Here is a 24,825-nt window from a genome sequence, read left to right as displayed (position 1 = left end):
TCTCCGCCTTCTACAACGTCGGTGAACCCCGTGGCCGTTACCTTGCAGAGCAGCCACTGCAGGCATCCGGCACAGCGCCTCCCTCCGGTCTGGCCATCCTATCTACTCCCTCCACACACAAGTTCAATTACATGCGCCCGGAGGAGGTGGACTTTACACAGCGTTGCTCTTCGCTAACTTGTCCCTGCTATCCACAAGATCAGCCTTGACTGGATTCTGGTCACAAGCGAGAACCCTGCGCTGCACTAGCACGAAGCTTTCCAATCGTCGACTACTTCCCTCCTCCAATTGTTGTCTACCTTTCCTCACCTGGCAAGCTACAGGGTCTTGAAGCTTCCAAAGGAGCTAGCGGCATATCTTCCAAGCACCAAAGGATCAAGAGTGGGCAAAGTTGATTGCCATCAGGTGCTACGTCCTGTACAGACTGACTCACCGTCCCGGCCGGCAGAACCTGAAGGAGGACTGACCGGTTGCCATGGCCTCGTCGACATTCCGAGACTCGATGAATTCGTTGGGGTGGTCAAGAAGAGACCCGGATGTGCCGGCCACTACCTCGTCGTCAACTCCAATTTTGTCAAAGATTTCGTCGCTGAATCCGTTTGGAAGACAAGGCTATGTCCAATTACCCACGCACGAGGCTCCCGGGGCACCACTACCGGCGCCGTCTAGGAGGGAAGAGGAAGAGGGCTGGTTCGCATGTGAGTCGCCTTCGCGCATGACTATTGTGTCTCCGACATTATACGAAGCAGACGTAGAACACGGGGCTCCGAATTCACTGACGTCTGCGAGTCTACAGTGAGCAGATGGGATCGCCTGATGATCTTTGGTGGATGCAATCTGGCGGCTCTAGCATGCTTCGTTATCTGCTTTGCATTGTTCCCTGGTAAGTTCTTCAGTTCTCGTAACTGTCTCCTTGCACGGAACGATTGTACCTGCGGAGACGTGATTTCTCAACCTTCTGTTCAAGGCGATGCTAATGTGACATGAATGATAGTCTTGAGCCTGAAGCCACGCAAATTTGTCATTCTGTGAGTGTCCCAAACCTACTTCCGGCACCACGGTATTCGCTGCACACCACTACGCGCCCATCATGGGCCATGTGACAACGCGCAAACCCATGATGATGTCAGCAGTTTTCTATCTTTGAGTTTACAATGCCACACTTGGCAACCACCCCTGCTCTTTTGTCGATCTGTCGACTGGGAATGCGAATTCGTGCATGTGGTCGATCTCACTCGGGGTTGTGGCTGACGCGTCTCGACAGTTGGAGCGTCGGCTCTCTAATGTTTCTCTCGAGCTGGGCGGTTTTGATGGGACCCATGCAGTATACTATGCATCTCATCTCAGGCCCTCGACTCCCCTTTACTGCCGCTTATTTTGGCTCCATCATCATGACCATCTACTTCGCGGTCGGAGTAAGTCCCCTCTAGTCCGTGTTACGATGCTGGAAGACACTGCTCACACCGCCATCAGCTCCACTCGACGATTTTGACTCTATTCTCGGCGATTGTGCAGCTCGTCGCTTTGGTGTGGTATTTGGTGAGCTACTTCCCAATGGGAAGCACTGGCTTGCGCTTTGCGGCCAGGGTAGGAGGAAGCCGGGTAAGCGCATGGATGAATGACTGAGACGTATGCAAGACACAGACCTTCTGTGTAAGGTTCCCAATAGGAACAATAAGACGCCCATGCTGCCGGTTAGAACCGGTTATGCGTCCGCCCGCCCGCCGCCGGCCGCTGCTTTGATCCTTTGACCAGGAAATGCGCATAAATTGTGTTCGTTGCGAAAATTGTTATCGTTGTCCCCCTCATCCAACGCGCCTCCGGACGTCCCGGTTCTCACCTCCGACATCTCTTACGGCATCGGAGATTAGCTCACGCAGGTCTCTCTGGCCTTCTTCAGTGTGGAAGTCTTCCCTCGAAGCCAACTCTTCAATTCGTTGCCTGAACCCAGGGTCTGGTTCTTGGTCCACGATACCTGTTGTGTCCGACTCCGTGCCAATGCTGATGGAAACATTTGGTGGCAGGGTAGGTGGGTGTTGAACGCCATTCGGCGCGAGGCCAGCGCCAGCATGGGTAGTTTGGGCTGTAGAAGCTTCTGCGGCGTGGATTCGTAGGTATGCTGCTACCTCGGGAAATTCTTGCTCTGACTCGAATTTCTCCAGTGCGTCCATACCGTCCTCATTGCGCACCTGTAGGTCAACATGCAACTCCTCCACCAGACATCGTACGGCCTCACCCGTTTCGGCCACAAACACACATGTTTCCCCGTCCTCATCTTTCAAGTTGATATCCACCTTGAACTCATTGACCAAGGATCGTAGAAGGCTGACATGATTGTACGAAGCAGCAGCGTGCAGGAGAGAGTAGCCATGAGCGTCTTGCGCAGATGCCAGCTCTGGTCTGGATCGAAGCAGGGGCAGTAAGCGGGGATCTGGGTCTGGAGTATTCGCCGCAAGCAGAAATGGGTTCAGAGTGGCTTCAGCCGACATTCTGCGAAGCGAAAAAGGAGGCTGATACAGATGAGGCTTAACTGGCTGATACCGGTGACTGGGTCACGCCGTCGTAGGCCACAATTTCAACCTGCAGTACTCAAGCCCTCATGGCCCTCCAACTTGTACCAAAGTAGAGGAATATTTGAACGAGCGACTCTCTCTGACTCATGTTTCTTCCGAATTTGCGGAACCCTGACTGGTGGAGGCATGTGGCGACAAGGCTGACTCGCTGGGCTGTGTGACATCAGTAAGGCTGAGCGCTGCTCAACCGCCGTCGCACAATTGCAATTTCTATGGACGTCGTGAACCTGATCTTTCAGTCTGCGTTAGATCTAATAGTATCTGTAAGGCCGTGAGTCACTCAGGGTTGGCGCGTCTGTGGAGTCCAGTTGTTGCTTGCGCCCGATAAATTTGAGAGGGCGCCTTCCTCGCGCTCAATCAGTGACTGTCCTTAGTCTAAACTTCTCTTCTGCCTACTCTTCTACTTCAAACCCTCAATAAGCCGTTTGTTTCCCCTCAATTTGCTTCTCCTGCCCCGTCACCTGAAAAGCCAAGCAGACAGAGTATATTCCTCTCGGCCTGCTTCAGGTGCCTTTGTCCAGCTGAAAAAACAGTTTTAAAAGCTTCTCTCACGGTCCATCAAATAACATGGCCCAGGACCCTCACCAAATTGCTCAACTCATTCAGATCCTCGAAGCCTCCAAATCCAAGGGCAAACCCCAAGGCAAGAAGAGGTTCTCCTGTAAGAAGACTACGTTCGAGGTTGAAGGGACTCATGGCATCACCGTCGACTCCTGGCGTTTCCAAGAATGGGACTACAAACGAGATGACCTCCCCACCTACGCTCGCGGACTCTTCACTACCCACAGATCAGATGGTACTCCCGAGATCTGCATCCGTGGATACGACAAGTTTTTCAACATCAATGAGGTGGCCAGTACACAATGGCGCAACATTGAGCAGGAGACGGCGGGACCTTATGAGCTAAGCGTCAAGGAGAATGGATGCATTATCTTCTTCTCTGGACTTGAAGATGGCACTTTGCTGGTTTGCAGCAAGCACTCTACCGGCACGCGGTCCGATGTTAACGAGAGCCACGCAAATGTGGGCGAGAAGTGGATCAAGAGACATCTGGAAAGCGTCGGAAGGACAACAAGAGACCTGGCGAAACGGCTGCGAGAGATGAACGCCACCGCCGTTGGCGAGCTATGTGACGACCGGTTTGAAGAACACGTCCTTGAGTACCCACCAGAAGCAGCAGGGCTATATCTTCACGGCATCAACTTCAACCTCCCCGAATTTGCCACTCTATCGAGCCCAGAAGTGCACGAGTTTGCCGATGAGTGGGGTTTCAAGAAGGCACAATATGTCATGATTCAGACACTCGATGAGGTCAAGCAGTTCCTCGACAAGTGTGCCGAGACGGGTTCTTGGGACGGACGGGACACGGAAGGATTTGTGGTTCGATGCAAGAAGAGAAGTAAGGATCGGGATAGAGCGCCGGACTGGTTCTTCAAATTCAAGTTCGAGGAGCCATATCTCATGTACCGGCAATGGCGTGAGTGCACCAAAGCCGTAATCTCCGGCAAGCCTCCCAAGTACAAGAAACACCGGAAGATCACCGAGGCGTATCTGCTTTACGCGCGCCGTCAACTAGCTAAAGATCCGTCCTTGGCGAAGGCCTATCAGCAGAATCATGGCATCATCAAGATGCGAGAGGGCTTCCTAGCGGAGATTGGCAAGAAGGGGTCGGACATAATCAAGCAAGAGGAGGCGGAAGGTTATGGTGCGGGACATGGTCATGAAGTTGGCAATGTTGTCCTCGTTCCCATTGCAACAATTGGATGCGGTAAGACAACTGTTGCAACTGCGCTAGTGAAGCTTTTCGGTTTCGGACACGTTCAGAATGACAACATCCAAGGCCAGAGAGGTCGTCCAGCGCGGTTCGCCCTCGGGATAACCAACCTCATGGCCACTCACAAAGTGGTGATTGCTGATCGCAACAACCATCAACGTCGGGAACGTGCGCAGATTATGGAAGACGTTAACAAAGTCGTCCCAGATGCGAGATTCGTGGCGCTACATTACGTCCATGAGCCCAAAGCTCAAATGCTCGACGAGATTCGCAAAGTCACCCGCCAGCGTGTCCTGGACCGTGGAGACAATCATCAGACCATCCGAGCGGAGAGCAAAGGTCCGCAGGAGATTATTGGGATCATGGAAGGCTTCCTGGATCGCTTTCAGGGATGCAACACCGATGTCGAGCCTGATTCTAATTTCGAGGAAGTAATTGATTTGGATGTCTCTGCGTCATCTCTGGAGAACCTGGAGACCGTGGTGACGCACCTGTACAACGCATACCCCGGACTTCTCCCAGAAGAGATGCCCAGTGACGAGGACATGCAGGCCGCCATAGATTTCGCCCTGGGCGAACAGGTCACTACCAAACACGATCTCTCCTTCAGCAAGCCAGCATTTAGCGAGAAATCTCAAAAACAGCAGAAGCCGGCACAGAATCAGCCGCCAAAGGCTCTCACGATCGACCAGCTGATGGGTAAGCTGGAATACTTCAGCATCTCAGTTCCTGCCCCAAGGATCAACTCAATCCTGGCCTCGTTGTTCGACCATGCTCCTGCCGAGGAAGCACGTATGTACCGCATGTTGAAGCAGTCCCGACGAGTCCAGAGCGAGTTCCACGTGACCTTGATCCATCGCGCTTCGGCGACACAGAACCGGAAGTTATGGGAGACTTATACGGAGGAATACCAGAATGCAATCAACGGTACGGACCTCAAGGACAAAAGTCAAGTGGCTGTAACTCTCGGGCAAGCACGCGTCAAACTGGAGAGGGTGGTGTGGGATGATCGAGTCATGGCGTTCGTTGTGCGAATATACCCCGCTGAGAATGGAGCTTCGTGGATGAGCGCCAATCCGATCACGCACATTACGGTGGGCACAGCAGGAGCCGACATCAAGCCCGTCGAGAGCAACACTTTGCTTGCTCGGTGGGAAGCAGGAGAAACGAACGGCCGGCCAATTCACGACAAGGAAGTGCCAGGAGGGATCGTTCTCGACGGCATCGTCAAGCCAGAGTTCCAGCGAGGGTTTCTGAAATAGCCGGGACAGGAAGGGACCATTCAGTCGGAGTGGACTGTGTTGCCAAAGTAAGGTATGCCTGATGAGACACGAAGGAGTGAGAAACAGGCTTCCGCTAAGACGGTTACTTCGAGGAAGAGTGACGTCTACAGTTAGCACCATAGCATCGTCGAGTCGGTAGCATATCTTGGACGCTGTAGCATAGACGGCTCTGCGCTATGCAATTTCGACTTTGAGCATTGTTTGCCACAAGAATAGGTAGCGGAAATCCAGCAAGCATTGTACAGCAGCAAGAATTCGTCCTCAACGCGGAGTGAAGAGAGTGTGACGGGTGGTCGTTCTGCTCATTATCTGTGATTGGCTGGAAGCTGCAATGACGGTTGCCCTGGTAGCATCACGATGGAGACGCCCAAACAACGGCAGGCGCGACTTGACGTGCAGCAAGTGCAAGCCACCAAGCCGCAAGCTCCATTTGTTCCCCCATCAACAGCGTAAAAGGCTTTCTCCCGCCCTGCACCAGCTTGACCACCTCCATCCTGTATCGGTCTGACAGGCTGCTTGCGCGCTTTTCTCTGGGTTGAGTATCCATTGACTCTGCAGCAATAGATTGCTCTCATCCTCAGGTCCGGCATCACGTTCCCGTTACTTTGCTCTTAGTTTGCTCTTAGAGGGCTGCCAGGTACGTAGCTTGGACCTCCACCCCGCACCAACCACCGCACCGCGATTCCACCGCGCACCACTTGGGCTGGCCTGGCGCGCGACTCGCCTGCAGTGCAAAACTTCGGGCCGGCAGCGTTGCCAAGGAAAAACAACAGAGCTCCACGGGACTCTGCGAACATCAGCACCACGTCTTGTTTGTCCTACCACGCTTCGAAACCGCCCTCGACTTCAGCTCCGCCTTCCATCTCCTATGCCGTCTTTCGAGAACCTGTCCTCTGCCTCACGACCCGTCTTCTGTGTGTCCATCAGTCGCAGCTGACATCTCCCTCACCACCAGCTCCACGTATCGCAGCCAACCGCGTCCCATTGGGATTCACTGCAATCACCAAAACAACGCGCCCTACCAAGTCGGTGCACACTCACAGCACCACACCTGAATCGAATTCGACTTGAGCACAATCCGCTTGGGGCATAATAATATTATCCTCAGTCGTCTGCACGGCCTCTCGGTCTCGACATTGCCACACGCCCAGACACGCCTGAAGAAGCTCGTGCGTCATTCCCCAATCATACTGGATTCCTCACATATCATGCTAACTCATTCGACGATTCCAGTTTCGTGTCTTGCTCTTCGATAGAGTCGGCTTCTTTGTCTTCTTCTCGACATCGACGTGCACTTGCTCCCTCGCCACCACAGTGTTAGGAAGACGAGATGCCTGTTGTATGTCCTGTCCTAGAGCATTCAGGGCTGCACCCTTCACGCGTCTCTTGACACCAGCTAACTCTTGGACAGCCGCGTACTCGGCAACGAGTACTCAACAATGAGAACGACGAGAACTCAGTCGCGACGTCGACACGCCTGACACGTGCCAAAGCCGCTGGCCTCTCGAACGCAGATGACACTACTTCACTGGCGAAGAAGGCCCTACAGACTAAGAAGTCCACTGTTGGCACGATGAACGGGACGACGAGACGTCGCGCGTTGGGCGACGTAACCAATGCCGCAAAGGGTGCCGACGCGGTACAAGATGGGAAGAAAGCAATAGCAACCAAGGCTGGGCTGCAGTCGAAAGCCGCTCAATCTACCGCCGGCGGCGTTCAGAAGCTCTCAAGAACCAACTCGTCAAGGGCTGCTCTGGGCGTCAAAGACAACAATGTCAAATCCAAAGCCTCCTCTGCAGAAGTCAAGAAGCCCGGCAGCGGCTCCGGTGTGCTTGGAAATACCAAGAGACGGACACAAACCTCAACCTCTACAATCCCCTCGTCGAAGGACGCAACTCCCGACGTCGAAGAACGTCCACGGAAGAAGTCTATCACGCAGGAAGTGGTCGAAGAGGCTCACGCCCAGGCACATGTCGAAGTGGAAGTGGTGGACGATGTCCATGACATCGTGGCTGATTTGGATGCCGAGGACCTGGAAGACCCTTCCATGTGCGCCGAGTACGTCCGCGAGATCTTCGAGTACTACTACGCCCTGGAGGATGCCACCCAACCGAACCCCAACTACATGGATCACCAAGACGACCTCGAGTGGAAGATGAGAGGCATCCTTGTCGACTGGTTGATCGAAGTCCACACCCGATTTAGGCTTCTGCCCGAGACCTTGTTCCTGGCCGTCAACATCGTAGACCGCTTCCTTTCGCAGAAGGTTGTCCCCCTCGACAAGCTTCAGCTCGTCGGTATCACTGCGATGTTCATCGCCTCCAAGTATGAAGAAGTCTTGTCACCACACGTCGGCAATTTCGTCCATGTCGCCGATGACGGATTCACCATTGAAGAGGTCCTCAGTGCTGAGCGGTACACCTTGTCCACTCTCAAATACGACCTGAGCTATCCCAACCCAATGAACTTCTTGAGGAGAATATCAAAGGCCGACAACTACGACATTCAGACTCGTACTCTCGGGAAATACTTGATGGAAATCAGTCTTGTGGACCACCGCTTCCTGGAATACAAGCAGAGCCACATCGCCGCCGCTGCTATGTACCTCGCCCGCATGATCTTCGAGCGTGGTGGTTGGGTATGTTGTGAGGCCTCAATCTTTGACTTTGACTAAACATCGACAGGACGCCACACTGGCCAAGTTCGCTGCCTATACTGAGGACGAGATCCTGCCAGTCTTCAATCTATTAATCAGCTACCTTGAGGCGCCCGTTGCCCACGAGGCTTTGTTCAAGAAATACGCATCTAAAAAGTTCCTGAAAGGTAAGTCACACCGGAGCACGAATTATGAACCCGGGGCTAAGAGTGCATAGCATCAATCTTGGCCAGAAAGTGGGCTAAGGACTATGGAGCGAGCCGAAGAAATGCTGGCGAGGTTGCACAATAGTTTTACGAGCCATGGTCGAGGACAGTCTCTTGAATAGTCGTCGGCTTCCCAGCTTGACGCTCAGGAAAGGCAGTCCACCTTGAGTCTCGGTAAACCAACTGGACGGGCTCATGTTTCATGTCTCCGTTACTGCGACGACTGGAAATGATATTCACACATAAATCAACATCAGCATTGTTACCATCACATTGATACACCCGCCGCCAAACTTGCGACCAACGACCTCAACCACAGGCGATCTCGATCGCGGTTTCCGACACTGTACAACGCGATCTTGCTTCTCAGTTCGGGAGTTGTGGAACATCTTGGTGGATGCATCTCTTCAGCTGGTTCGACAAACATGGAATGGCGTTGGAAAAGCAAACTCGCTTATGGATTTTATCTGGGCTTACTTGACAATGCAGAAGGCGAAACACGGCGTTCTATGCGTACAGGGAAAATGGAAGCCGGGACCTTGAATTTTTGCGTCCTTGAGTGCACTGCATGGACCTGTCTGTCTTTTTCGAGAGCGACTTGCTTGCCTACAGCGAACGTTGCCTACAGCGAACCGCATATGGACATGGTGAGACTGGGGGTGCTCTTTGGATTACTGAGCGGTCTATGGCGTTTATGCCTGCAGATATCTCCATGGTCTATGGTCCATGGTCTACGGCTCAGCCTCTGCATATGTCGATAGGCATAAATCTTCCGGTGGAATTGCAATTGTATCCGCCCTGCAACCTCATCGCTGTGCGTCCTTTCATATCCCAAGAATGGTCGCGAGTCTAACTGCAAGGTGTTGTAGCAACAGCTCTACGCGTCCGCATCCTCTTCACTCTTAGTCTGTTGGCGACCCTTGACCGTGAAGGTGATGGCCTCGAACTTTAGCTTGGATTTGACCTTGAGCTTTCTCTTACCCCATCACATTCTACAGTATCTGTACTTGTGACTGTACCCACATTCCCCCTTATCTGTACTTGTACCTGGAGCTGCATCGTAGCCTGAACGGCGAGAGATACGTCCCGTCCCGTAACTCGTCGTGAACGCGCTTCCACGGTCGTTGACCCACCGCTGAGTCGCGCCGCGGTCATGCCCGGCTTGTGTCTGGCCCGGGAGATGAGTTTGATCTTGATCCTGATCTTGCGCTGGGGTGGGCGCGAGTTGATTTCCCTATCCCTATCTCTGTCTCTATCTCGATGTCGACGTCGGCGTCGACGTCGTGGCCCAGAGGGAATGGTTCCCGATCTTGGAACGATCCTGGACCGATCCTTCGGGAACGAGTGTCTGGCAGGCAGCAGTCAGTCCCTTGGGGAGTTGGCAACGGGGCAACGGGGCAAAAAAAGGAGAACGACAATCCTCGTACTGGGAGGTGGTGGACCTCGACTCCGGTTTGCCTTATTAGCTGGCGCGGGGTTTTGGACGGTTGATTTTTGACGAGGCCGGGACTTGGGGCCGGGCCATGTGCTGGTAGGTTGTGGTTCTCGCGTGGGCTGATGGATGCCTGGTCTGTTTTAGGTTGGTAATGGGCATATCTTCGCGTCGCGGAGGGCGGATAGGTAGGTAGGCAATTAAGGCTAGAGATATAGACAGGATGATGGACCTGACTAGCTGGCTGGTTGGCTGGTTGGCTGGTTGGCTGGCTGATGGACTGACTGGCTGATGGACTGGCTGATTGACTCCTCACGATGGTTATAGAGTCACTCGAGGGATCGCGGTGTGCGGCGAGGGCGTAGCCAGTGTACGGGCGTTGAAGCAGTGGAGTCCGAAATGGATATAAAGCGAGAAATGTACAACGCAGGGCGGAGAACGAGAGTCTGGAACGTATGGAACATGGGCAGCGGACAGTCAATCAATCTTTTGAGCGAGCGACAAACGGAGAGCTGGTGGTTGAGAGAGTGCGTTCGTTCATCTTTTCTCCTTTCTCCAAGGGAGTTGCCAACGGAATCTGCAGTCTCAAGCTCGGTAGGCCAGACTTGCACCGGGGAGAGACGGCAGTATGGGAGGGTGCTCGACGGGGGACGAGGGCGTGTCGGCTATCTGAGCTGGTCTCCAAATACAGGCCGTGCCAGGCTGGTCGCGCGAAGGGCGTGATAACGTCGTTGCATACATACAGCAAGTCGACATCAGATGCCCGTAGCAGCCTCTGTTGTGGTGCCACTTGCTGACATGTTTGGCCTTGCATTGTTTCTGAAACCAGGTCCTCCGCACGGCATCTGGAGCAGGAAAGAGCAGTGTGATTCCTCAGACTTTCCAGGCTCCTCTTCTGCCACTACCTCCACCATTGCCGCTGAGTTCTGTATCTCTGTCTAAAGGTTCCTTTGCGATAGTGTCTCCCGTTCCACTTGGAGTTGGAAGGCTCGCCTGCCATTCCTCCTTCAAAGCTGCTCGCATGGCGTCAACCAGTATCGACGCGTCATCATAGTCCAAATCCTCACGCATCCCACGACCGAAAAGAATGGCTGTCGCTTGACGACCTGAAGGCTGCGGATTGCGGGGATACTTTTTCTTCGAGGATGCGGGGGTGTTGTTGGTCGGATATTTGTAATTCAGGGGCGGACGCGGCACGATATGGAAATGTACATGGGGCACAACCTGTGCAGCTCCCGGCCCTGAAGGAGACAGATGATCGATTAGACTGGAGGCTCATTGGGGGATCCGGTTAGGGGAAGGTGATCGAATAGGTCTTGTCGTTAGGGTACACGTTGCGGACTCACCGTTGTTCTGCACAACGTTGTAATCGGCGTCTTCATGCGGTATGTCGGGCAATACAGCCTTGAGCACTGACCGGGCCAGAACAGGGAGAACTCGCCCGATCTGTGGATGTGTAAGTGCATGTTTCGACACCACTGTCCGGAAACGGAATGATCAATGTAGATTCGGCGTCCCGGATTGAAGTGCCTCAAGTCTTTCCGTGGCATCTCTCAAGGTTCTTCAAGGAACAGAGCAAGTAGGAGAAGCCAAGCATACCTCAGCGCCCTCGTCAGGACTCAAATCTCCAACCTTGACACGGTGCTTCCGAGGCGCCACCAATACATGCCCTCTTGTCAAGGGCATGATATCCAAAAATGCGACGACATGCTCGCTGGAGTAGAGCACGAATGAAGGCGGGTCCAGCTTTTCGGGGTCGAGCTTCGACGCCGCGTCGTCGGGTGCCGATATTGGCGAGACTGACGGGTACGTCCCTGTTATTGCGCAAAAGGGACAAGATGGAGAGAAGGCCCGGTCTGAGGGCGAAGACGACGCAGGACTGGTTTCGTGGACAAGTCGTGGCAAGTCGGACATTCTGCGGGCCGAGGGAATAGGAAGATGGTGGAAAGCGTACAAATGACTCTATAACAGAAGGGATCTAAGGTACAGGATGTTTCTATAGAGACGTAAAAAGATAGATTGCTGGGATGATCACACAGATAGATGCAAGAGGCGTGGATGAGTCGTAAGTAATTAATTACTGAGCATTAGAAGTAACGAAGTCGAAAGGCTGAGAACCTTGGAAGCCAGTTGCGTATATTCAGTACCAAGTAATTACAGGAATTACTGTGCAAGGCTACCTACCTAGTAATCCGCCCTAGGCACCGGGACGGGCATCGGGCACGCCTAGCAAAGCACCTCTGGAGCCTCCCTCAGTCGCTCCAAGGGCGGCGGCTGCATCTTCATTCTGCCTTGGCCGGTAAGCTGGGCAGAACCATGTCTCCATAATCAGTGTTCTTCAGGAAGAAGAGCAGTAACATTCGGGTAATCCCCCGCCCCTGGTCGCTATCGTGGTATGAGCTACTGGTGAAAAGTGCCGCCAAGACAGCGCTGAATCACCGAGCTACATACAGCCTTCGAGTCTGGCGAGAATTCTGCCTCGTCGCCCTCGCCCAATCGAGGAACCTCGAATCTCTATGCCAGTACCGTCGTGACTCAGACCACTGTCATCTACTTGAGACTCGGCTCACACCGCACCACGACGCCCAAGGCAGATTTCCTAGGTGCTCGCAGATGGCGCAGCTTCTACTTCTGTGCCTGAATAATGGACTCTTTGATACGGTTCGCTCAGACGCACGAATCCTTTCGATGCCCCGAGATTGAGGCACTTTCGACGCTTGCGGATCTGCCCTGCGAGATCGTGTCTTACGACGAAAAGTCCCCTTTCTGCGTGGTGAGGTTTCCGAGCCTGTATCCGTGCGAGGAAGGCGAGCGGACGTCGCATCCCAGCCCGGCGTACGACCCAGCGTCTGACACGCGGATACGAGGCTTTGAAAGCCGCTCGATTCTATCGAAATGCATCTATGAGGTTTGGGGCCAAGGGCGGGATTACGACGAGCTTCACGCAGATGTCAGGCAGAGGAGCCAACATCTATGGGAGGCCTTCCGGCAGACGTCGTTCAAGTTCTCTGTCGACTGTTTTGGCAGTACGAGGGACGTGGACCAACAGAGAGACATCATCAATTCGTTTCGATATCTCGACTTGAGGGGCAAGATCAAAATGAAGGGACCCGAGGCCGAGTTTGCGGTACTGGAAGAATGGATCCCCTGGCCACCGCAAACTGAGTCACATCAGACAGCCAGCACAGACGGACACCCTGGAGTGGCTGTTGATAACGTTGCGGGCACGCGTCTCAGGAGAGTCTTTCTAGCTCGCAAGATTGGCGATTCCCGCCGTTGGCTGAGGGACAGGCACGACCTGAAGAAGCGACCCTACATCTCGACCACCTCCATGGATGCAGAGCTGGCCTTGGTGACTGCGAATCTGGCTCTGGCGGGCCCTGGAAAGATCTTCCTAGATCCATTCGTCGGCACGGGCGGATTCATGGTAGCAGCGGCGGAACTCGGGGCCGTGGTACTAGGATCCGATATCGATGGTCGAAGTTTTCGTGGGAAAGGTTCGGGTCTAGATAAAGGAGTGGGAGCCAACCTGCGGAGATATGGTCTGACTCATCTGTTCGGCGACTGCATGACTTCAGACCTGACCAATACGCCCTTCCGGACCTCTAGAACGGGGGCTGGATCAGGGGACGGCCGATGGCTGGATGGGATCATCTGTGACCCTCCCTATGGCGTTCGCGAAGGACTCAAGGTGCTCGGAACCAAATCGAGACCAGGTCGATCCACAGGCACGGAGCTTAACGGCCTGATCTCCAACCCCTTGAAGAGCAACAGCCCATCAACTCCGACATTGATTGATGGCGTACCTGCCCACAGCCTGCCTGGGTACATCGCCCCGAAGAAGCCATACTCCTTCACCCGGATGCTGGACGACATTCTAGACTTTGCCGCCAAGACGTTGGCGGACCGCGGTCGTCTCGCCTTCTGGATGCCCAGTGCGAACGAGAATGAATTCGGCGAGGAGGAAACGACGGTCATACCGCAGCACCCGCGACTGGAGCTGAAGCACGAGTGCGTCCAGAGGTTCAACAAATGGAGTCGGAGGTTGCTCGTGTATGAACGGCTGCCAGGGATACAGGAGCCGGGGATCGACGTAGGCTTGTCAGAGGGCTTGGAGGCGGCACCCATTGCAGGTCGCACCGCCGATGAACTCAATCCGTTCCGGAAGAGATATTTTCAGTCGTTTGGACCAGATAGAAACGTGTAGCTAGCATTCGCCCAGCCCACGTCCGTCTCTCGCTCAGCCGTGTCATAAATGAAAATGGGTTTGTCGGCGACACTTGCTCCCTTAACACTTTTCTGGACCCTCAGCTCGCTCGACCGGAGCAAAAACCTAACCGTCGACTTTGAGCTTTTCCACGGCCGCGACGGCGTCCTCGCCGTCGATATCCTCCTCGTCACCCTTGCCAGCCAATCCTCTCTCCCACAGCTGCTTCCCCGTCAGCCTCTTCTCCTCGGCCTTGCCGCCTCCTCGTTTTTTCTTCTCCTCGGCCTCTTCCTCCTCCCTCGCTTTGCGTTCCTTCTCTTCCATCTCCCGGCGGAACCTCTCGCGCCACTCCAAAAACCGCTCCCTGTTCACCAGTGTCCCGTGGAACTTGCGATTCTCTTCCTCCTCCTTCTCCCGGACCAAGACCTCGCGCGCCTCCTCGGCCTGCCGTATCCGGTCGGAGATCAACACTTCGGCCGCCTCTTTCAGCGTCGTGACCAAGGTAAACACCATGGCCATGCCGAGGTTATCTTCGATCGTCGGTCCGAGCGCGTCGAGGAGTCGCGCCTTGTCCTCGCCGACGTCCAAATGTGGGTGTCTCGGCGCGTTGGGCGGGGCGCTGATGTCCAGGTGCGGACCGACGTCAGGGTAGGCGTCCGGGTACGTGACATTGAGCCAGAGGACGGGGGGCCCGCCGTTCTTGTCGTCGTCGTCGTCGTCGTGTCCGCCGTCGGGGATGTCGAGCGTGATGCTTATCCGGTACGCATTGTCCGAAGTGTCTGGCCGGAGTGGCATTTCAGCGTCAGAAACCATTTTACATTTCGTTCTGAGAGAAGGGGGATTCCCCAACCTGTGATTTCATCTGGGAAGATCGAGTCGAGGACCTCGCGCTCCTCTTTCTGCTCTTCGATGCCCATTGTGGGATTACCCTTGAACACTGGCCTCGAACAAAGCGGCGACCGCGCGCCGCAAGAACACAAGCAAACGGCTGTTGCGGGGCGTCCAGTGTGGTTGAATATGTGGCGGATGTGCCGAATATGAGCCGGACACCTACCGGGACAACCTTACAATAGATGCGAATGGAACGAGATTCGAGATACTGTATGTACTCCGTACAAAAGATTGACTCACTCGATTGTGACCATTTGATTATGTGGTCATTAAGCAATCAGGATATGATCCGCCAACTACAGTTTATAGGCACCGCCGCCTACCACACCAGCACTGGTGGCTCCTTTGCCTTTCTTCCCATCCAAGTCCTGCAGCTCGCCCTTCTTGCCCACAACCTTGACGTTGCCCTTGCGCAGCTCAGACAGGATGTCCGACTTCTCTTGCTCCTTGGTCTTGGCCTTCGCCTTCTTGGATGCTCCATTACCGACGCTGTGAGCTGGGCCCGTCCCCGGCGCACCGCCTTGGGCTTTCTTCATACGCTCTTTCTCTCTCCTCCTCCGCCGCAGTTTGTCTTCTCGTGTCATCTCTTCCTTGCTCATACTTGCGCCGCTTTTGCGGACAATCACATTACCATTCCTCTTCTCCTCACCCGGTCGATACACTTCTTGTGGTGCAAGCATACTCTCCTCAGCATTGACGCCAGCCCCAACGGGCCTCGCATCCTCCATGCTGATGGTGGGTTTGTCTTCCACAGCCTTGATCTCGGCTTCCGCCCGTTTAGGCTTGAAGTGCAGATTACTGAGGAGGTCTAGTTGACCTGATACCTCTTTCCACAACCTTGAGATTTCTTCGTGCTGCTTTTTGGTCGCGGCTGATCGTTTGTCGACGTAGCCAGGATCAGTCGCTTTCAGATGCTCCTGCTCGTAGATCCCCGCGAGACTGGACTGAGGCTTCGTGTCATCTAGGTCTATCCGGCCTCGACGAGCCTCGCCCGCGCCACTAGCGGCATCCGGGTGACGGCGAATGACCTCGTCAAACTCGCGGGCCAGGATCCGTCTCTTGATCAACTGCTCGATTTCTTCCGAGACCTCGGCGGTGATCACCGGTACAGGTTTACCGACGCGTTCGAACTCCATGTCCTCCTCAATCAGGGAGTTCGGAAGTCGATCAGCCGCACGTGCCTCGCCTGAAAGCGTCCAGTCTCTCTTTGCCACGCTGGCAGCTTCGAGGCGGCGGATTTCGGCGGCAATTGCAGCGCGCTGCTTCTCGTGTGTAGACATGTTTCTGCCTGATGATCTCATGTCGTTCGCGTCAGATCCAGAGTCAAGACCGGAGTCTTCCTCATCCGACTCGAGCAGGTCACGTCGGACATCAGCCATTGCTCGTTGAAGACTATTTTCAATGTCATCGTCTTCTGGCTGCGGTTGAGATTTGGGCTGTGTTTTCGGCAGCGCCCTCATCCGCTTGGTCTTTGACTGTTTCTTTGGTGGAGGGGCAAAGAAGTCGGCGTATCGTATTTCGTTTGTATTATCAAGACCGGGCAAGCCGTCCTCTAGAGCGCCCTCTTCTTGCTCCATCATGTCTTCGTCGCTGTCGTCTGCGTTCAGATCTGCATCTTCAAAGGTCGGGCCATCTTCCTCGTCCGACGATTCATGGCCGGCGTCCGCCTCCTTGTTCTTCTCACCAGCGTTGGCCTTCGTTCGGTGGAAAGGCATGGTCAAAGGGTCTGCATCCCAGTCAATATCGTCCTCATCGCTCGGGTTGTCGTCCTCGCCACGCGCATCTTTCTGCTCGAGAAATTGCGTTTGCCTGTTGAATTCGTCGATGGAGAAGAAGCCATCATTGAGATGGTTGGGGTCTTCGACATATGTCGCAGGGTCTTGCTCATCCGCCTCGGATCTATCAGAATCATCGTCCTCGATGTCTTCCATTTCTTCAAGATCTCGGTCGTCCTCAGCAGCCTCGTCCTCGTAAACAGCGTCGTCATTGGGTAGGCCACTTCCTAAGTCGCTGTACTCTGTGTCATCAATCTCTTCCTCGGAGAGGCTCGCGGCATCATCCTCCTGGTCGTCCGAAGCAACCTGCGCTTCTGTTTTCGTCTGACGTCGAGCTCTCTGGATGGCAATATCCCTCTCAATCTCTGTGCATGTAGCATCTAGGATTCTTCTCGCCTGCTCCCACACTTGCTTGACCCCGAGACCGTTTGTGTAGACCTGGCGTAGTTGCAGGACTCCCTCCTCCCGCTCAACATCGCCTCGTTTTCTTTTCTTCCTGCTCTCATCCCTCCGAAACGTCTGAGCAGCGGCGACATTGCTGGCCAGCGGGTCGAGGATTGATTTAAGGTAGGATAGACTGTCGAGATGAAGCGTCGACGGCGGCTGTAGAAAGTCCTGGGCTGATGTCGACAGAGTGGTCAAAAAACCACTTGATTCTGCCATCGCTGCATCTACTTTCAGATTCAATCAGTGGATGTGGCATCGACGACGCTGCCGCCGTTACGCTGCTGGTGGGTGCAATAATCTTGGCCGTCGCATCGCAACACCGACGGATCGTACAAAGTACCTACTCGTAAGTACCTAGGTATTTTTTTTTTTCTTCAGCGACGTAACAGGAAACAGAGACAACCTGCGATTAGGGTTTAGCGTGCATGTTACCCATGCGAGGGGCGCGCTCCAGGGTGGCTAGGCGGCTCCCAAGCCGCGCATTCTCCCCTCTGTCCCCTCCAGAGACTCGCACAAACCTTAGCCAGACCCTCACTAGAGATGAACGAGTGGAGCAGGACTTTGCCAGAAATTTGAAAAGCAGGACTCTGAGAGGACGTCACTGGTCGATGCGCAGCGTAACTTCGCCTTACCAGCAAAACACCATCCCTGCCTGCATTGGTGCTGGCAGACAACTGCAACTGCGAGTTTTGTGCGAAGCTTAGTCCTTGGGCCAGCTGTGCCTAGCCGGGATTTGGCCGTCCCTCTGACAACTTTAGCCGCTGGACGCCCTCAAAGGCCCAGGCCTCCTCGGCCTCGTACCTGTCGGCGGAGTAATAATGCCTTGAAAACAAACAGGAACTTTCCACAATTTGGAGATGAACCTTGCCAATCGTCATTCACCGACGACATGGACCAGCCACCTCGAGCCTAATCACATTGCGAGCTTGCGACATCGGTGGTGCTTTTCATCCGATGGGACAAGTGTAGGAACAGGGGAGCGTGGCAATTCATGCAGATTCACGCATGGGTGTACGGCGGCACATCAGGATATCCATTGCATGTGGTCTCTCGAATGTTACCGTGTGCAGGTAAACCGGCAGTGACCTGCCTGCTCGTGCTACTGTGTGGTCGGAAGAATTGGGACGAGGGGCGCCAAGTGGGCAGGTGGGGTGCGCTTCTGGCTAGTCTCGAGCTGAGTTCCATTGAGTTTGGAAAGTTATAAGCGTCCGGAGTAAATGCGCTTCGCGGGCACCTCTGCGCCGACATAGAAGATAAGATCGCCTCCAGCCCCGGCCGTGTCCGTAGCGACCCTACTTCTGCAAGACTCCGGCACCACCAGTCGCAAAGCAACGACTGCATCTCAGAAGTCCTGGGACGCGATCATGAAGTTTGGCGAGACCTTCGCGCAACGGTCGGTTCCAGAATGGGCGGCATTCAACCTCAATTACAATGGGATCAAGGATGTCATCAAACGGAACACCTCCAACAACTTAAATCATGGCGGCCCCGTCAACATCCCCCAGCAAGGCAAGAGCCGCTGGGAAGACTCGGACCAGGCAGTTTTCGACATCTTGCGAGATCAGTACGATAACATCAGTCTCTTCTTGCGCATGAAACAGGGAGAAATCGACCGCCGACTCATCGTCCTCAAGAAGCAGATTATCTCGCTCCGAACATATGCCGACGAGAGAGCTTTCGCAGGCGACGTCGTGGCATCCATGCATGGTCGCAAGCATCGGAGACTGTCCAAAGAGATCGAGGAGCTCGGAGACCTAATCCAAAAGGTTGCTCGGTTTGCATCGGCTCAGAAAATCGCCTTCAGGAAGCTTCTCAAGAAGTATACCAAATGGACGGGATGTACCTCATTGCAAACCCGCTCTGATGTCGAAGTATTCTCGTCCAACCAGCTCAAGACCGATTACTCCAATTATCTACAGGAACTGGCCAACCTTCGATCTATCCTCGCCGAAGAGCTGGCGGGGCCTATGCTTAGAAGGCAGCAGGTTGAACGACTGTCCAGACAGCAACAGGAGGATGGAACTTCCACCACGAGCACCCGGTCGCTGATCGCCCAGATCAACAACTCCATCAAAGCCGCGCCTTCAGCTTTCGATGCCGCTATTATGACAGTGCCATATGGTGAGGCTGCTGGCAGTGCCATGTACTGGATCCATCCAGATAATATCGACGAAGCACGTGCCCTTCTACACAGGAATATGAAGAGAGTCGATCCATCCTCTTCCTCGCCATCACGAGCAGCTTCACAAGAATCCCTCTTATCGGAGAATGGCCTGTCTGCGCCACTTTCGAGTGATTCAAGGACTCACATGGTCTTTTTCGACAATGCACAGAGATTTGTTGCCGACGCAAGCACTGCAAGGCCATCAAAAATAGCTTTGAGCGCCCACTGGACCCGCAATAAGAATGCAGCGGTTACCCTCGCTGGACTCTCACCAAGTTCATCCGGTGAACAAACCATCCTAGTCGATCGCGAAGACCTCCCCATCGCCTTGAATCGAGAATTAGGCCCCAAGAACGACGCCAAAGCCACAACCGTTGTTCAGCATTATCTGGTCGAGCACAGGGACGTCAAGCCCTTGGCTCAAGTCCAAGCCAATCGTACCCGCTACGTTGGAATGACCAACACCGCCGATGTCGCAAACTGGGCGACTTTGGATTCCTCAATCATGGTTGGTGCTGTAGATATGCAACAGCTTAGTAAACTACAACAGGTTTGTCAAGGGAGCGAAGCCTTCCCCTACGCCGTGTTGCATATCCGCTGGGAGTTCGCTCGAATGCCTGCTGTTGTCCGTGCATTTGATGAGTCGTACTTGGCATACAGAGTCCACGACTTCACCATCGAGGACATGGCCATCCGCAAAGTGCAAAAAGACCTTCTTCGTCCATCATGGCAACATCTTCTAGACCTCGATATCACCAAACTGCCTCTGCCGCATGCACCCAGCTTTAACCGACTCAAGACCACTACGCGGATGAAAATCAATGCAAGCGACACGAGAGGGACGTCCTCAGGCCCATCCTCAAGCGAGGGCCAGTCAGATAGTGTCTTTTCTACAGGCACCCAAGGAAATTCTTCTGCGACATCTGAAGAAACTCGGGCGCTTGCACTCAGTTCCCCAGAGGAGCCGAGCTCGAAGCCAAATCACAAAGCACGAAAGAAGCGGGCACGAATTGTCATGCTAGAGCCAGAACCCAGGTTCAGATACTGGAACGAATTCGACGACGGCGATTCAGACGTCCACCCTCAGGAGTCGTATGCCATCTACGTCGATCCTAACGAGCCTACTTTCCCAGGGCTTTCCGAAGCATGGAAATCCATCAGGACGTCATGGCCGTTGAAATGGATTATCGCCGACAAGGGATCATCGGATGAACGGACACCATTGTTGTATGGCGAAGATACCTCTTCCATCGAATCGTCCGATTCTGATTCCTTTGTTGAGGCGCAACAGCAACAGCTCCGCCGGGGGTTGGTCTGGGGTTTGGTTGGTGGAGTGGCCATCAGTTTTCTTATCGGCGTTGCAGTTTTGGCCTTTTGCATATTTGGCCTGACATGAACGCCTGCGTTCAATTGGGCTCGACCAGGTGCATGGGGTACAATAACGAATTACACGACCTGTACAACTAGGATGACCCTGGCGAACAGCGCCCTGTAGACTCAACGAAGATTGTGCTCAAGTACTCCGATTCTCCAATGCTATCTTCCCATGGGATCGCCGATTTACTTCCCGGCAGGACGGAACCCGCTGACAGACCGGGGGCACGAATGCGGACCCGGTCCAACGACAGGGCATAAACTATCGCGCTACTGAACAGGTTCTTTGCGCTCCGTGGTCGGAAGTTTCGTTCCTGCTTCACGACGTGCAGGTCCCTGCATTTGATGTCAGCCACCAGCTGCGGGGAACTGCGGCGATGATAATGTGTGAGAAGACAATACGAGTGCTGTGTCCGAGTCGATGTTCTGTGCTGAAGCTCTGAGCATCACACGACTCTTCACATTAACACTGAACTCCATCGGGGTGTCAACAGGGAGATACAGAGTACTGCGCCTCCGATGTGAGCACACGTGATTGGCCGAGGTCTGCCTCTCGGCATCAGCCACCAGCCACTAGAGACTAGCCACTAGAGACTAGCCACTTGCTGCAGCCACAATAAAGCCATGACGGAGGATTGAGGCGCCCTTATCTCCCAACGGCTGTTATCTTGCAGCATCGTTCTGCACAGATATATCAAAATCTGGGCTTATCAGTGCATTGGAATCTCGAATCCAAGTTCTGAGTGGTAGACTCAGATCTGAAGTTCCCCGGAGATGCAAATCTCGCACAACTTAAGCATGCTGGAGTTATCGGTGTTTCCTATGACGATTCCAGTCAGGAGGATAGGCGCAGAGCGTCCAAACCCTCCAAGTCCAGAGACATATCGTGATGTCTCAGCTTGAAGTTACAGTCATAGCCTCACTACATCTGCATTCCAGTTTTGCCAACAAATATGACTCAAGATGAGGAGCGGGCTAGCGAGAGCACCCGTCTTCTGCCTCACGGTAGGAGGCTGAGCTCTTTGCCAGGTGAAGGAGATGCTGCTTCGATCCTTTCTTCGCATATCAGCAAAGAAGAACAGGCACTTGGCGAAAGCGCAGTAGGAGAACGTCTCCCATACAACGACTACACGACGATCGATTGGCTGCACGACTTGGTAAGACCAGTCCACTCCACCCAACGCGCTGAAACTGAAGACCGGCAGGTCAAAGACTCGTTCAGACATCGTTCTGTCCACAGTGGGCACGGCATTCGACATGCGCTTAGAGCTTCGTTCGACTCCTGCCAAGGCTGGATAGCAGCCGCTCTGATTGGCACGCTGACAGCATGTGTCGCCTTTCTGGTGGATATTGCTGTAGCCACCGTAAGTGACTGGAAAACTGGGTATTGCAGCAGTAATCCATTCGCAAGCAAGGAACTCTGCTGTACTTCAAAGTCACGACTGTGGCCTCTTGCTGATGCTGGGGAGACATGCGCGGACTGGCGCTACTGGACGACCAACTACTGGCATGGGTTCGGCATTTATGTGGCATTTGCCCTCGCCTTCGGAATCATCAGCGGCACAATCACTTTGACCACCAAACGGGCTCTGCCGGCCACTGCCCCGGGTGCGGGAGACGTAGATCCGGTGCAGACGATGAGTGATCGAGCGAGCAACGAAATGCTGAAACCTACAGCTGCTGGCAAGTCAATCTATATGGCAGCGGGGAGTGGCATTCCTGAGATCAAGACAATTCTGTCTGGTTTCGTCATTCCTCATTTCCTGGACTTCAAGGTTCTCGTTGTGAAAGCCGTAGGCTCCACCTTTGCCGTATCGACAGGGATGTGTCTGGGGAAGGAAGGCCCGTTCGTCCACATATCGACGTGCGTTGCGTACCTCGTTGGTGTCCAATTCCCGAAATATCGGGAGAATGGGCGAAAGCTGCGAGAACTACTTGCTGCTGGGTGCTCGAGCGGGCTTGCCGTGGCGTTTGGTGCTCCGATCGGCGGGGTGCTCTTCGCATACGAGGAGATCTCGACCTATTTTCCCCGAAAGGTGCTCTGGCGGGCATTCATCTGTTCTCTGTTCGCCGCGATGACCCTCAAGGCACTCAATCCGACCGGCACCGGGAAGCTCGTGCTCTTTGAGACCAACTATGGCACGACGTACGAGCCTTACCACTACGTCGTGTTTGTCGTCCTTGGCATTGCCGGTGGCATATTCGGGGGCGTATTCTGCAAAGCAAATTTTGCTTGGTCACGCAGCTTCCGTAAGTACAGCATCATCAAGAATTACCCGGTCTTCGAGGTGGTCCTGGTCGTGCTGGCCACGGCACTCTTACAATATCCGAACCCTTTAACCCGAGAGCCGGGCGACGTCATTATCAAGAACCTCCTAGTCGACTGCACGGAAAGTCCACAGACAGCTTATGTCTGTGTGCAGGAAGGAGATGCTTCGCCCTCGCGCAGATATATAGGCTGGCTCGCGTATGGAACGCTGGTGAAACTGGTCCTCACCATCATAACGTTCGGCATCAAGGTGCCGTCGGGGATCATTATTCCTGCCCTTGATGGCGGAGCGTTCTTTGGAAGACTGGTCGGCCAACTGCCTTTCCTGGCACATACCATCTCTCCGGGCATCTTCGCGATGGTCGGGGCCGCGGCTTTCCTGGCTGGCGTCAGCCGCATGACCATCAGCCTGGCTGTGATCATGTTTGAATTGACGGGTGAATTGGAATTTATCGTGCCGAACATGATCGGGATAATGGTTGCCAAATGGGTGGCCGACGCCTTGGAGCGTGAAGGCGTCTACGATCTCGCACAAACAGTTCTGGGCCATCCGTTCCTTGACCTCGACCAGAGCACGAAGCTGGTCCAGGAGCATGCTTACCTAGTCGAGGAGCTGATCCCTCCGACCCAGACCATGCGTGAGATTACGGTCGATGTCCCTCAGAGTGGCGTCGTTCCTCGTATTCTGCTGACAGAGAAGCTGCACCAACTGCGCCGTCGGGGTCTTATGGATGCTGGTCTGGTGCTCGTTCAGCGGACGATGTTACAAGGCTACTTGGCGGAAGGAGAACTAGAGTTTGGGCTCGAAACTTTGGGCCAGAGTTTCGGCGAAGGCTGTGTGGTGCGTCTCCTCCCCGCAATAGCAGGGGTCGGCGTGCCAACGGAGCACGAAGGGGAACTCGACCTGTCCCACTTCATCGACCGCACGCCCTTGACCATATGTGCGAAGGCACCGATGGAGTATGCGGTCGAGATGTTCGGCAAGCTCGGACTAAGGCACATATGCGTGACAGAGGAAGGCAGCGGAAGACTTGTGGGGGTGATCATCAAGAAGAGGCTGGTGGTTTGGCTTGAGAGTTTGAAACACTGAGCTTCACACATACGCTCGGGCTCATTGTGTGTACAGAGTACTGTGCGAGGTACTCGAGTGTGGTTAGCCTCGTCCTTAATCAGAGTGACTTCAATGGCCTGGAGGATCTCGGCGAACACCACAGCACATTACCCCGTAGCACCACAGTAAAAACGTAGAGCAGAATCATGTCCATGCCTTTACGCTTATCAGTACGGAGTAGGGCTGGCGCTGGTCCAATGGCTCATGCAGCCTCGCTGCACGGTGCTGATCCACAACCGCTTTTCTTTCTGCATGCAGGCTTGATTCTAGTCGAGTCTGGCGTCACTCGTTGCTTCGACATTTCGCCATTTGCGTCGTCAGTAGCGGGCAAGATAACGATTTTCAGAGGCTCCTTGAGCATGGGCGGCTGCGACTATTGGCAATGAGCCCGCAACCGAGTTGCTTTAGCACTTGACGCCCGCCGTCACTGGCTTGACTTTGCCTTGATCTTTGCCTCTGTATTCGCCTTCGCCTTTGCCTTCCCGCTCCAGGCCCATCGCAGGCTGCCCCGCTTCAAGCACTGTCCGCCTCCACATGTGCGCTGCATAAACAAATACGAAAAATTTCTGCACCACGCAAGGTATCAAGTAGACGCGGCAGAGGATAGCTGGACTAACCCGGGACGCTCCAGGTTCGAGTCCACAACGGTCCGTATACGAGTTC

At 54.3% G+C, this 24,825-nt stretch overlaps 10 protein-coding genes across 10 annotated transcripts; 6 read left to right on the top strand and 4 right to left on the bottom strand.

Moving 5' to 3' along the window:
- Positions 1-475: 475 nt before the first annotated feature.
- G647_06261 (uncharacterized protein) lies at positions 476-1,626 on the top strand (the record flags this gene model as incomplete). The annotated part of the gene is made up of 5 exons (XM_008730583.1): positions 476-698; positions 797-883; positions 995-1,028; positions 1,265-1,415; positions 1,474-1,626. 5 exons carry the CDS (start codon positions 476-478, stop codon positions 1,624-1,626), a joined length of 648 nt encoding a protein of 215 aa, XP_008728805.1.
- Positions 1,627-1,805: 179 nt separating this feature from the next.
- On the bottom strand, positions 1,806-2,489 carry G647_06260 (uncharacterized protein; the record flags this gene model as incomplete). Its single annotated transcript, XM_008730582.1, has 1 exon — positions 1,806-2,489. The coding sequence occupies one exon, from the start codon at positions 2,487-2,489 to the stop codon at positions 1,806-1,808; it is 684 nt and encodes a 227-aa protein (XP_008728804.1).
- Positions 2,490-3,140: 651 nt separating this feature from the next.
- On the top strand, positions 3,141-5,609 carry G647_06259 (uncharacterized protein; the record flags this gene model as incomplete). Its single annotated transcript, XM_008730581.1, has 1 exon — positions 3,141-5,609. One exon carries the CDS (start codon positions 3,141-3,143, stop codon positions 5,607-5,609), a length of 2,469 nt encoding a protein of 822 aa, XP_008728803.1.
- A 1,351-nt stretch (positions 5,610-6,960) lies between these two features.
- G647_06258 (uncharacterized protein) lies at positions 6,961-8,577 on the top strand (the record flags this gene model as incomplete). Its single annotated transcript, XM_008730580.1, has 4 exons — positions 6,961-6,969; positions 7,042-8,268; positions 8,315-8,453; positions 8,504-8,577. 4 exons carry the CDS (start codon positions 6,961-6,963, stop codon positions 8,575-8,577), a joined length of 1,449 nt encoding a protein of 482 aa, XP_008728802.1.
- A 2,220-nt stretch (positions 8,578-10,797) lies between these two features.
- On the bottom strand, positions 10,798-11,838 carry G647_06257 (uncharacterized protein; the record flags this gene model as incomplete). Its single annotated transcript, XM_008730579.1, has 3 exons — positions 10,798-11,165; positions 11,271-11,370; positions 11,524-11,838. The coding sequence occupies 3 exons, from the start codon at positions 11,836-11,838 to the stop codon at positions 10,798-10,800; spliced, it is 783 nt and encodes a 260-aa protein (XP_008728801.1).
- A 730-nt stretch (positions 11,839-12,568) lies between these two features.
- On the top strand, positions 12,569-14,131 carry G647_06256 (uncharacterized protein; the record flags this gene model as incomplete). Its single annotated transcript, XM_008730578.1, has 1 exon — positions 12,569-14,131. One exon carries the CDS (start codon positions 12,569-12,571, stop codon positions 14,129-14,131), a length of 1,563 nt encoding a protein of 520 aa, XP_008728800.1.
- A 126-nt stretch (positions 14,132-14,257) lies between these two features.
- G647_06255 (uncharacterized protein) lies at positions 14,258-15,048 on the bottom strand (the record flags this gene model as incomplete). Its single annotated transcript, XM_008730577.1, has 2 exons — positions 14,258-14,910; positions 14,982-15,048. 2 exons carry the CDS (start codon positions 15,046-15,048, stop codon positions 14,258-14,260), a joined length of 720 nt encoding a protein of 239 aa, XP_008728799.1.
- Positions 15,049-15,318: 270 nt separating this feature from the next.
- Positions 15,319-17,460, bottom strand: G647_06254 (uncharacterized protein; the record flags this gene model as incomplete). Its single annotated transcript, XM_008730576.1, has 1 exon — positions 15,319-17,460. The coding sequence occupies one exon, from the start codon at positions 17,458-17,460 to the stop codon at positions 15,319-15,321; it is 2,142 nt and encodes a 713-aa protein (XP_008728798.1).
- A 1,148-nt stretch (positions 17,461-18,608) lies between these two features.
- Positions 18,609-20,804, top strand: G647_06253 (uncharacterized protein; the record flags this gene model as incomplete). Its single annotated transcript, XM_008730575.1, has 1 exon — positions 18,609-20,804. One exon carries the CDS (start codon positions 18,609-18,611, stop codon positions 20,802-20,804), a length of 2,196 nt encoding a protein of 731 aa, XP_008728797.1.
- Positions 20,805-21,735: 931 nt separating this feature from the next.
- G647_06252 (uncharacterized protein) lies at positions 21,736-24,141 on the top strand (the record flags this gene model as incomplete). The annotated part of the gene is made up of 2 exons (XM_008730574.1): positions 21,736-21,939; positions 21,988-24,141. 2 exons carry the CDS (start codon positions 21,736-21,738, stop codon positions 24,139-24,141), a joined length of 2,358 nt encoding a protein of 785 aa, XP_008728796.1.
- Between the last annotated feature and the right edge of the window lie 684 nt (positions 24,142-24,825).

This window comes from Cladophialophora carrionii, assembly GCF_000365165.1.
Source record: "Cladophialophora carrionii CBS 160.54 unplaced genomic scaffold supercont1.5, whole genome shotgun sequence".
In the NCBI taxonomy this organism is placed as follows: domain Eukaryota; kingdom Fungi; phylum Ascomycota; class Eurotiomycetes; order Chaetothyriales; family Herpotrichiellaceae; genus Cladophialophora; species Cladophialophora carrionii.
Note: the sequence above shows the minus strand (reverse complement) of the source record. Positions and strands in the feature narration are given on the sequence as shown.